General features: G+C 38.3%; 2 protein-coding genes across 24 annotated transcripts in view; both read left to right on the top strand.

Annotated features, from left to right (window-relative positions):
- ptprja (protein tyrosine phosphatase receptor type Ja) overlaps positions 1–8847 on the top strand; it is a 45277-nt gene extending 36430 nt beyond the window's left edge. For 19 of the 21 annotated variants that reach the window (XM_034215894.1, XM_034215900.1, XM_034215892.1 and 16 more), the window contains 21 exons: positions 122–385; positions 798–1058; positions 1274–1540; positions 1625–1891; positions 2589–2855; positions 2960–3223; positions 3337–3597; positions 3691–3843; positions 4213–4414; positions 4563–4678; positions 4786–4873; positions 4959–5003; positions 5105–5113; positions 5224–5311; positions 5416–5506; positions 5725–5801; positions 6002–6136; positions 6290–6406; positions 6711–6871; positions 6989–7124; positions 7245–8847. In XM_034215894.1, coding sequence (XP_034071785.1) covers positions 122–385; positions 798–1058; positions 1274–1540; positions 1625–1891; positions 2589–2855; positions 2960–3223; positions 3337–3597; positions 3691–3843; positions 4213–4414; positions 4563–4678; positions 4786–4873; positions 4959–5003; positions 5105–5113; positions 5224–5311; positions 5416–5506; positions 5725–5801; positions 6002–6136; positions 6290–6406; positions 6711–6871; positions 6989–7124; positions 7245–7388 — 3413 coding nt within the window. In that variant the 3' untranslated portion in view covers positions 7389–8847. The remainder of the gene's footprint in view (positions 1–121; positions 386–797; positions 1059–1273; positions 1541–1624; positions 1892–2588; positions 2856–2959; positions 3224–3336; positions 3598–3690; positions 3844–4212; positions 4415–4562; positions 4679–4785; positions 4874–4958; positions 5004–5104; positions 5114–5223; positions 5312–5415; positions 5507–5724; positions 5802–6001; positions 6137–6289; positions 6407–6710; positions 6872–6988; positions 7125–7244) is intronic. The other 2 variants (XM_034215883.1, XM_034215884.1) reach the window with 2 other exon arrangements.
- A 1902-nt stretch (positions 8848–10749) lies between these two features.
- The window catches only part of osbpl5 (oxysterol binding protein-like 5), a 71785-nt gene continuing 69950 nt past the window's right edge, over positions 10750–12584 (top strand). For all 3 annotated transcript variants that reach the window (XM_034215879.1, XM_034215878.1, XM_034215877.1), the window contains exon 1: positions 10750–10984. The gene's annotated coding sequence lies outside the window, so the exon portion shown is untranslated. The remainder of the gene's footprint in view (positions 10985–12584) is intronic.

Here is a 12584-nt window from a genome sequence, read left to right as displayed (position 1 = left end):
AATGGATTATGTACTATCAGAAACATCCTACAGTATATACTCAAATTGATGGTACATTTAAAATACCCCTTTTATATTGTGGATTCAAGCCTTATATATCATTCTTCTGTATTTGCTGCAGTGCCGAAAGCAGTGTCGCAGCTCATAGTGGAGTATGTGAACACAACGGCCATCCGGCTGACATGGCTCGGACAAAGCGATCACAAGCCTTCCTACTCCTACCTGGTGATAGCGCTGCAGAACACCAGGATGGTGCAGAATTCTTCAATCTACAATGAGTCGTTCACATTCTGCAATCTGACACCTGGAGAATTGTACACTTTTTATGTCTTTACGGTGGTAGAAGGGGTCAAGTCCACAGTGGAAAGCATATCAAATTACACAAGTATGTGATTACAGTTACTGAAAAGTGTTTATGTATATATACAGTATATAACATTGTTGGTGGCTAAAGAGATGCATTTGCTTGATAAAAATAGAAATGAGTTACACCATCCAAAAGAGTTATACACACTCATGTATTTACTGGTCAATGTCCCACTGGCAGACTCGTTAATATATAATAATTGAAAGTGTAATAATTTTGGACCATAACAAATTTGGACGTTTCTGGCCATCACATTAACTCCCCAGAAGTAATCCTGTCTAATTAAACTTTGTTTAAAATACACATTGTTTATTGTCCAATAAATATCTGCCACAATAACAGTTAATGCACAATACATATTAAGCTATATGTGCTTAACCCAAAATCTGACATACACAAACACATAAACCTGTTCATGTCTTTTTCTCAGGACCATATTCTGTCACCAACCTGAGAGAGACAGAAATCACCACAGACTCAGTGACCCTGGAGTGGGAACAGCCAAAAGACAAAAACTACTCATATGTGGTTCAGACCAGCATGAGCTCCTTCAATTCTGCTGAAACAGTCAGAAACAAACACAACCAAACAATCCATGGACTTCTCTCTGGGAGCAACTACAGCTTCACTGTAACCACACAGACAGCAGATGGCACTGAGGCAGCTCCTATGGCAGTGTCCTACTTTACGCGTATGTACTGTATATGCACCGTCAAACCCCAAAATATATGAGTAAAACAACTAAAGTAAATAACAATTAAACAGTTTAGTTTGTCATTGTTGTTGTAGCTGTCTCTGAAGGCAGTTGTAGCCTATGTAATGAGGACAACATACAGTATCTGAAAGAAAATTAACAAAGATGATGTGCTTTTTTAAAGATTTATCAGAAACACTTTCTGTTTGCAGGTCCCTACAGCATTGAGCAGTTGAAAGCTGACACCTTAAACTCAACTGCTGTACATCTGGTTTGGACTAAGCCACCAGAGTATAAGTCTGAATTCAGGTATCGGGTCGAGTATGCAGAATTTGACTATGAATCCAAAAACAAATCCTCCGAACAAGAGGACACAGAGATCTCGGGGCTCATTGCTGGGACCAACTACACCTTCTGTGTTTTTGTCATGGCAGCAAATGGCATAGAAGGGGAAGCCAGATGCACCTCTCAGTACACTAGTAAGATTGTCATTTATTTTTCTTCATTTTGAACTGTCTAGGTGGTTGATCTGCTATAATCTTTCCGCCTCTGCACATTAACAGAGCCTGAGGCAGTGCAACCCAGTATCTCCAGCCAGGAATCCAATAACTCAGTCCTGGTGTCATGGACCAAACCTCCTGGGAAAGTGGAGAATTATACAGTTTTCTTCAAAAACATTTTCACAACTGAGGTGACAGAGGAAGTGCTAGACTTCAGCCACACCTCTTTCCTCTTTGCCAACTTGTCTGCTGGTATGCTATATCGTGCCAAGGTAACCACATTTTGTGGACCCTTCAATGCATCATCTGGATTCGTTACTAATGCAACTTGTAAGTATGAGACATGTGTTACATTTTCAGCTGTTACATATTATATTACTCACATCTTTAGTATAAAAAAACAACTAACTGCATTTACTTAACAATGTGGTTTAACTTTAAGCTGTCTGGTATCACACAGGGAAATGGAATGGAAAGTTTGGACATATTTTTAAATGTTAAATATTGTTTTGCAAAACAAATCCATGAGTAAGGGATATATCATGTTTGAGAGCTACCTTTATTACATAAATACCCATACGCAAAACACACGCACGCACGCGCACACACACACACACACACACACACACACACACACACACACACACACACACACACACACACACACACACACACACACACACACACACACACATATACATATAATAAGAATTATTCAAACTTGTAAACCCCGCAAAAAAAACAAAAAAACATTATGTATATGGCTAATCTTTTAAAAAGCAAAATGTTACCTTTTTTTAATGTATAGTAATATTGTTCCATAACACACCATCCTTAGCTCATATCTAAGCTTCAAACTGAACAGCAATTAAATATTAATTAAATAATCTGTGTCTCAGGTATGCATGCATATATGTGAGGCGATATTCATATGAAATTCATCTGTATAGAAATTAGAAAACTTGTAAGTTAATATCTTGGTAGGTGGCTTTTTGAAGTCAACATGCTCTAATTCGCCTCTCTCCAGACCCTAATACTCCCGGGGGGATTTACCTACTGGACAAGAACACCAGCTCCATTTTCATCAGGTGGGAGGAAGCCCCTCTGATGACCAATGCATCTTTCCAGTACAAGTTGATTATTGTACCCCATGCAAGAGAAATGTACAATACCAGCAACATTCATCATACCTTTGACTCCCTGCTTTCTGGGACTTCCTACAACATCTCCGTAGCTACAGTGGGTGTGATGGGTTTTGAGAGTGCAGAGTTTCAGCTGAACATGGTCACTACAAGTAAGGATTTAATTTATGTGAGCAAGCACCAACACTTTCATGGCCTGTTTCACCTTTTCTGTCTAGTAATATTTAAATCTCTCAACCCCCTTTCATATAAACAGGACCATTTAGCGTGAAGTCACTTAAGGCTAATCCAGAAGAGGAGAGAATCAGCGTGATGTGGACTGTACCTGACAAAGACAAGACAAGCTATCGTTACATTGTGACTTTGCAGAGCTCAGATGGGTTCTTTAATGATGCAATAGTTACAACAAATGAGAGTTATTTTGATACCCTGGATCCTGGCAAACAGTATAACATTAGTGTCACCACAGAGACTTCTGATGGAACCAAAGGTGCTCCAGAATGGATTTCCAAGTGCACAAGTATGATCATAGCAGTTGAACTTTACATAGAATAAATGGAAACACATATTTTGAAAATCATATTTGTAATAATTTGATGTTATTCTGACAATAATATCCTATTTATGCTGCAGATGCAAGCCCGGTGAAAGATTTGAAGTGTGAAGGTCCGAACACAACAAAGGCAGAACTCATCCTGAAGTGGGAAAAACCCAATGGCCAATACTCTGGCTTCAAAGTCAAGTATAATGGCAATATCACCTCGACTAAAAACTGTTGTGGACATACTGTGACCAACCTTACTCATTATACTGAATACAATCTGACAATGGAGACTCAGAGCTGTGGACTACCCAGCACTCCTCAGAATACTCAATGCTGGACAGGCATCACAAGTAAGACATTATGCTTCATTAACTAGAATTCCATAACTGTTCCACGAATTATTCAATATATATTTGATTAAAATCATTTTTGTCCCCCCAAAGATCCATCTATTCCAGCTAACTTTAAGTCACTGGTGAATGTGGGTTCCACGTTATTCAGCAAGTTCACCCTTCAGATTTACGACAGCCTGCTGGACAACACCAATGGGCCAATCACACATGTTGGGGTGCTGGTGACAAATGACCTCAAAAGTAGTAGTTTCTTTTTCATTTATTAAAATAATACATCATGTCCAAAATGACCAATTGTATATCAACAACTCACCTTATGTTACTTTGGATTTGTGAAGAACACTTCGTTGTCCTTGTGTTCCAGCGGGAAATCAATTAAAAAGTTTGTTTCACAGTGGATTAATGCAAACAAACCATGTTCTCTTCCCAAATGTAACATAACACAGGATGAGTAATTGAAATGTAAAATGTGTATTTAGTCCTGTAATTATGTTGCGCTTTCATCATCAATTGGTGCTAATGTGACCATTTCTGGAAGTATTTACTGCTGTTTGTCTTTATTTGTTACCATGAAACAATAAATACCAACTACTGTAATTCCTGCCCTAACAGGTGACACAGCTAATTGGACCCAGTACTTGGGAAAAACTTATAGTCAGTGGAAAACAAAGCATACATCTGTGTACCTGGCAACGGTCACAGAAATCCCCTTCCAAAAACGCAGTGGAGAAAGCCATTTCAACATAGCGGTGGGAGATGAATCCCATTGGAAAGGCTACACTAATGGTGCTTTGGATGCTAATGGAAAATACCAGTAAGAACACAAACAATATTGTATATGAATAGGTATGCAGAAGTACAAAGTAGTTACTCTTGATGAAACAATAGTACATTATTGGGATATTAGGAAAAGGAATTATGAGCATTAGTATATCGATTAACTGATTTGTTCAATCCTGCAGATATGCCATTGTGTTGTTCACCGGTCTGGTCATGGAAAAAAACCTTGTCCTAAACAGTGCATCACTGATGACAATAGCGCATCCCTATCCTGTTGTTATACTTCCACAGAACCCAGGTACCACATTCAGAACACGTGTTGTTATAAAATGCTCCCACGAGGTGAGAAAACACTCCCTTACCTCTTTGTTTGTCTTTTTGTTCTCATCTCTGTCAACATTTTAGCAATCATTGGCATTGCTGTCGGAGTAACATTGGGAATTTTTTGCGTTCTCTTCATCATCCTAATCGGCTTCATAGTCTATTGGAAAAGGTTTGTCATTGTCCTAATTTATAAAAAAGATATTGAGTCTGTGTGTATTGGACTAAACTTTTAACTCGCCACACACGTATTACAGGGTTTCCAACAAAGAATCATCAGACATCCAGATTTTTTCCATGAGGTAAGGTTTTCATTTTTACCATGTTGTTATAAGTTTAAAGTAAATGGACAACAATTGCTTCTTTAACAGTCAACATTGCTTCTTCCTCTTTCTTATTTCAGAGCCAAAGTGTAAGTATAAATCCTTTTAAATTATTAAGTGTGTTTAGATCTTTAAACTTTTCTAATTTTGACACAAAATGAAGACACAGTGGTCTGACCTCTCGTCTCCATTTGAGCAGGAGTTTGGCTGTGAGGGTGGAGGACTTTGAGGCTTACTACAAGAAGCAGAAGGCCGACTCCAACTGCGGCTTTGCTGAAGAATTTGAGGTGAAACATGAGCCTAATATATTGATTTGTTCTTTTGGTACCAGGCATGCACCCTAGTCTGAGTCATCAAATCATCTTTCCTTATTCTTTTTTTCATCCAAAAGGACCTGAAGATGGTTGGTACAGCTCAGTTGAAAACTAATGCTGAGAGATTGGAGAACAAGCCCAAGAACCGCTACGCTAACGTGCTTCCCTGTGAGTCTCCTTCACAAATCCACCTCTGCTGCTTTCAACAATAACACTCCTGACTCTTTCAACTACGTCATAGCCTATCACCTGTATCCAGTGCTATCCACCGTCATTATCCCATTTTTAAGTGGACATAACATCCATATAATCTGACACATATCAGTGCGGCCTACCTTCATATAGCAAACGTATCTTTTCATTTACGCTCTTTTTTCACCTCCCAGATGACTCCTCTAGGGTGAAACTCTCTATCATCCATGGGAGTCCATATGATGACTACATCAATGCTAACTACATGCCGGTGCGTACTGACACTTAAAAACAGCTCTCTGCCTGAGTCATTGCTTCAGTATCAGTTAACATCCTGATCATCATCATCCTTCTTCTTAATGGCATGCTATCCAACTTTATTTGCAGTGATGTTTTGAGCTCTTTGAGGCTCTCAACTGAACAGGGTGGACGTTTGTGTTGTGTGTGTGGGGCTGATGTTTTGTTTGACAGGGTTACAACTCTAGGAAGGAGTTTATCGCAGCTCAGGGTCCTTTGCCCGGCACAGTCAACGATTTCTGGAGGATGATCTGGGAGAAGAACGTACGGAGTCTGGTCATGCTGACACGCTGTAATGAACAGGGACGAGTGAGTTTGAACACAAGCACAACGCCGCGAAGCAACGAGAATGTTAAAACTAAAACATGCAGTAGATATGATTTGCATATTTTAGAAATATAATTATAAGGTTTTAAACTTAAAATGTACATTGATTGTTAATATTGTGTTTTCCTGTTCCAGGTAAAATGCGAGCAATATTGGGTTCAGGGCACAAAGCACTTTGAAAACATCACTGTGACAACAACCTCTGAAATAGCACTTGAAGACTGGACCATCAGGGACTTTGACATTAAAAATGTAAGTGGTGAGATGTTAAATATTCCAAATATATATATTTTTAGGAGGGTCAAATTCAAACAATTTGTCGTTTAATCATCACCCATCAGGGCTGTTTTCCCACCTTTAGTTTGGAATACTTGTATATCACTTCTATGAGTGAACATAACACTCTACTGAACACTTTTAAAAGAATGAGTCTAAAGGCACAAGTTCTGTGCTCCAGTTACGTTCTGAGGCAGGGCCTTATAATTGTGAAAAAGCCTTTCTCTGCATCACAGCAAGTCAGCCAGTCGCAACTATTTTGGGTTTGTTCTTCCTGTAGGTAAAAACAGCAGAGACCCGTTCAGTGCGTCACTTCCACTTCACAGCCTGGCCAGATCACGGTGTACCGCAAACCACTGAGCTCCTCATCAGCTTCAGACACTTGGTCAGAGAACACATGGACCAATTCTCCAGGCACTCTCCCACTGTGGTTCACTGCAGGTCCGACTGAACACACAAACTCAATTTAATTCTGCACAATTGAAATGACAAAAAGATCTGATATTTGTCTGTCTTTTCTCTTTCCCTCTACTTTGTGTCTTTGTTTTCTACATTCAGTGCTGGTGTCGGAAGAACTGGCACCTTCATAGCCATCGACCATTTGATGTTCCAGATTGAAAGGGAAAATATTGTGGACGTTTTCGGCATCGTCTATGATCTCCGCATGCACCGACCCCTTATGGTGCAGACAGAGGTAAGACAAAGTCTCACAGTTTTAATTGTTTTTGTTTCACGGTGCATGTTGTTTGAAATATATGTAAAGTATACGAAGTGTGCCGTATTTCAGTCTTTTTTAAATTGGATGTCTCTGCAGGACCAGTATGTGTTCTTAAACCAGTGTGCCATCGACATCATCAGATCAAGAACTGGAACCAATGTGGATCTAATCTACCAAAACGCTGCTGCACTCTCTATTTATGAGAATATAGAACCAAAAAAAAGGTTTCTCCAAAAGTGAGTACAGCAATGCATAAACCCAAGAAAACCACTCAGGTCCTCCTATATTCTCTCAAGCTTTAAAAAATCTGCAGACAAATTGTGGTGCATTTCTATTTGTATTCTTGCCAGGCTTTTGATAAGTATCTTGTGTCTTTTTAGATTCAACCCTCTATTTTGTGGTATTTATTTGTTGCAAATGTTGAATGATTGATAATAGAGGGAGCTGCATATGGAGATACAATAGGGGACATCATCACTGACCAAAATGAAATTGGATTATATGTCAATTGGATTGTCTCTGATAAAGGCAGATTTTTGTATTGCTCAGTCTTTCTTTACATTTCTGCTTGTTTACTACTGTATATGACTAACTGATTATACAATTTTCTTCTCAGGTAATATATTGTATGCTGTATAGTTATTATTACAGTTTTTGCCAGGAACACTTGTATTATTGGAACTTTGTATTGCCTTGTACGAAGAATTGCTGGTTTAAATAATATGTGCCTTTTCAAAGCCTGTATGCTTTGGTGCCAGTAGGTGGCACTCCATTGTATTGTGTTAAACTGAAAGAGACAAACAGGAACTGATACGATATTACTTTGTTAAAGGGACCTTTAGGTTAAGATAAACAATATATCATATTTTATAGAAGTATCAGGTTATCCAGCAAATAATTTTAGCTTGCCTTATTCCAATTCAAACTGTGCAATGCCTTTTAATGAAGGAATGTTGTATGTTCAATGTAAAGACTTTTCTTTGTCTATGCACTGTAGTTAGTAATGCACTGGATGCATTAGTCTTTTGTACACTGTCGCATTTACAAATTATAAAGATGTATTTATCCGTTATCAGTCTCATTGATAACATTTTGGCCAGTTGTTTGTGAAACATTCATTCGCCCCACATTTGATTGTTGCAATTTGACTTTGATTTTTGTTTTCTTCATCTGATCAGAATAGGTTTGCATTAAAAAAGCGCTCAGGAGAATTTTGCTGGGGTGGTATGGTGTGAGAAAATCTATACTGCCACAGTTTGTAGTTTAAAGAATTTAGAAGTCATCGTACTGATTTTGTTTTGTTAATGACATTGTTCTCTGTACATTCCTCAAAGAAACAACCATGTTATGTCACTTCCTGCTGTATATCCGGTCTGTTTACAGCCATTTCCTGTGATTTAAAAATCACCATAGGAGTTTTGTGTTTAGCTTTTAAAGGGCAGCATTTGCTATTAGGCAGGTACATTGGTGTGTGGGGTCAGCTTTATGATTTTTTTATTTTTAAAATGTTTCATTTGTATTGTATTATAATGTACTTAATGTTTAAAAGCACTTAATGAAAAAAGAATAGCAAATAGTTTCATAATTGTAGCAATGTTTTTGGAATGCTTTATAAAATGCTTGCTGGTACAATGCAAATAAATGTAAAAAAAGCAATGATTTAATATTTGTAAACATGTCAATAAAAAATGAACCAAAATGGGTTAATCTATGTTATTACATTCCAATGTATGGCTATGTGTCTGCATGGTTTAAATTAACCTTATATTTCATCACAAAGAACAAGCTTTTTACACTAAGACTTCAAAAGGTTCTAATTTTGCAGCTCACATCAGGCGTACACTCGGGGGATTCTCTGCAATATGGAGGTGTGTTAACCCTTATGTTGTGTTCGGGTCTCCCGTGACCCGTTTCAAGATAAAATGATATAATAACTACGCTATAGTTTTTTTTTAACGGAACAAGGCTTCATGATATCCTCCACAACAGCTATATAAACATTACAAAACAGATTTTGACAATTTTAGCCAAGTCTGAAGGTCTAAAAAAAAAAAGACCCAACAGAATTGTTGTGGGTGACTCGAGGTCAAAATTGGCCCAATCAAGATTCATCTTTGATTTTAGACACCCCAACCCCATCCCCTTCATCCACTGTTACAATAATTAAAATCTTTTTTTGGGGAGATTGTATTGTAATATTAGTCTATTATAGTCAGATAACGTAATGATCCACTGTCTTCACTATAGGAAATATCATAGAGTGAATTGAATCACATGTTTTACTTAAATATGTCGGGCCATAAAATAAAATTACAACAGGATAGTACGGTTATGAATGCATAATAAGTTAGTTATGATGTAGTTAAAACAATATTGGATGATAGTCATTATTTTGAGTGTTTTGGACTGAGATAAATCATGGGTCAAAATTGACCCGCGAACACCATGAACGGTAACAGCTTTCGAACACAACACAAGGGTTAAGGGCAATCACTTTCACACAGAGGGCATCCCCGGCATGGTGGTAATGTAAGATTTTGACAGAGTGTCGGCTTCAATGAGCCTGATATTTCTAACTCATCATCCTTGTACCATGTCTCTCAGATCCACATGTAAGATCTAAAAATAGATGTGGCATTTGAATGGCTTCTATTCTCCTATGCTGTGTGTTGCAATAAAAGGTATACAGACAGATGAAGCGGTTATGACAGCAATACAACCTGGGAATACAAAATCCAACAGGACAAGATAACTGGGGGGTCCAAAATAAATAATGAGCTTAAATGTTTTTGTGCCAACAGCTTCCGATTGAGGCGTTAATAGTTTATGGTGTTGTTGCTGTCTTTAAAAACACACAATCACACAGATGAAGAGGGTCTTTTCTTGACACTACACGTTGTAAATGCTTGCGATTTCCCTTTGAATAATAAGGGTAACATTTATTATAATAATTAAGTATGTATGAGGAGGTTTTGGCTTGGCGTGGTAGGTACACAGTACATAGTATAATTTTAGGGAAATTGTGTTTTTTAAGTATGTCAACTCACGGTACACTTAAAATGCTGCTTTCCAGAAAAAATATTGTTCTGATCACACACTTCATATGTCTGACAGTTATAGTTGGTAAATTCTTAGAAAATATATATATTTTAATTTAAAACATGAACAGCTAAGAAAAGTGTCATGCATTATTGTAAAAAACCGAATCACCAGAATTTAACACATAAAAAACGACATTGTTTCCTAAAATTACATTACAGTGAAATGCTTTAATATAAAAAACGGTTAACATTAGTATTAAAAATGGTAAAATGCTAGTTATGTAAATTCAATACTCAATACGTGTAGGCCTACCATTGTTAAATACACTGGACAAAATGAAGTTAGAGGCTCTATTTTTAAATTAATCTCATAAACTATAATCTTGACACGTTGCAATGCTATACAAAATCTCAACAAAGGGGCTTTAATACTTCATAGGTGATACTGAAAATGTATGGAAATTATGCTCTTGCAGGTCACATAACGCCATAGAGTAGCCTACATGGTTGATATCTCCAGCACCGTGCAGCAGGTGTTGTGCGCCGCTGCGGCCACAGGTGTCGCCAGGGCTGCCTGAGCAGCGGCAGCAGCAGCCAGATGAACCGCAGCAGGAGGATCCAGTCCACTCCACACTCTCCATGTTGAAACTTCTCCTCCAGCCGACTCCTACCGTCCGCCACAGCCCGCCTGCTGTTCCCCTCAACCCGGCTATCTCACACAGTCCCGTGCTATGACGCTGGTTTGGGAAGGAAGCTCGGAAACAACTGTATGATCGCCTCGCTGGTCGACACAGAGTAAGTTTAACATTTAGCTGCTATATTCCTACAGCACACCGACGCGTCGAGAAAGATAACTTGCTATTTTTAGCGCACGGTACTTGTATTATTTAACGTATGTTTTATGTGCTAACTTGCGCTAGCTAGCGGAGCTCTGATAGCATGAACTGGAAGAATAAGGAGGATTTGCTTCTTCCGGACGGTGGTTTTGAGGGTGATAACGTCGACATTTTTGAAGAATTTGGTCAGTGTTGATAGTAACGTTTTCGGGGTCTGTGTTGTGTCCGGTTGGCGGGGTAGTGGGCTAACGTTACATGCTAGCTGCATAAAGTAAACCCTCATCACCACTCCATTAGCACACCGTGCCCCATGCGGCTGCATCTTGGCTGTCATTTGTTTACATGGCAACCATGAACCTAGCCCAGGTGTAGGGTGACGAGCAAGGGCAAGAACATCTGTATTATTTCCTAGTATGTATTCGTTTTAACTTACTGCTGCTTCAAGTAACGGTGAACTGAATTGGTAAATTAAACCTATCGAAAATGGATAACGTGACCCTGTATTAGACGGCATGTGGCAGGGAAATCAACGGAGGAAAAACCCTTTGGATGAATGCTACTTCCAAACAACCTCCATTACTCAAAGGAACACTCAGTACATCTTCGTGATGTCATGCAGGGCGCGACGTGTAGCATGCAGCATGTAGCGCTGAGACATAATGCAGTGTGCACAGGATTCAAAGCAGAGGGTTGTGAGGCGGGTAGATATTTAAATGTCAAATGCCGGTATATGCACTGCAGCCAAGGAAATCTTTAGCAAATATTCAAATGTTATGTTTCTGATGGGATGCCAAAGCTGTACCCTTTGACGTGTTCACTACCAGCCCATTTATGACTGTTCTTCCCAAATTAATATTTAATACATGAGTGTATATTGAGTTTTTGTGATAGATTATACACATTTAAGCTAGTACAGCCTTTATATTATGAATCTGACTTAAACAAAGGTGTGAGTATACTCTGTCTAGTTCGATATATGGATTTACATGATGAACAATCTAACTATTGATGGAAATGGAACATTTCAATACATATCATCTTTAGGATGTACCTTTTATTTTGAAATTCCCATTGCAGTCTCTGTCACCATTTCCTATCAAACACACTTCCTTCTTTCAAATCTTATTTTAGTTGATACAAATGGTACTGATATAATGTTATATGTTCTGATGATATTGTCATATCAATCAAAGGCCCCTAAAATCGAATCTGATGGAATTTGTATTGTGGCAGACTTTGTAATATCATCAAAATATGACGAATATGACCAAATGTCCTGCTCACTTAGTACAAAGCTAAGTCACAAATAATAATACTTTAAAAGAAATGTGTTTATATTTTATGTTTATGAAAGAAAAAAAACAAGCAACCAAGATGTCATCAGATTCTCACTCTGAAATGCTCACATGACTGTTAAGTTTAATAATCCAGTATGGGTGGGGCGATACTATTTGATCTTGATAAGATGAGATAATGACTAAATGTGGAGATTTACCAGTGCTACATCGCCTCCTCCATCTCTGTCTATTCCCAGTACGGACAGTGATGGAAGTGCTCAT

This window comes from Gymnodraco acuticeps, unplaced genomic scaffold (assembly GCF_902827175.1).
Source record: "Gymnodraco acuticeps unplaced genomic scaffold, fGymAcu1.1, whole genome shotgun sequence".
Lineage (NCBI taxonomy): Eukaryota > Metazoa > Chordata > Actinopteri > Perciformes > Bathydraconidae > Gymnodraco > Gymnodraco acuticeps.
This window is presented reverse-complemented; position numbering and strand designations above follow the sequence as displayed.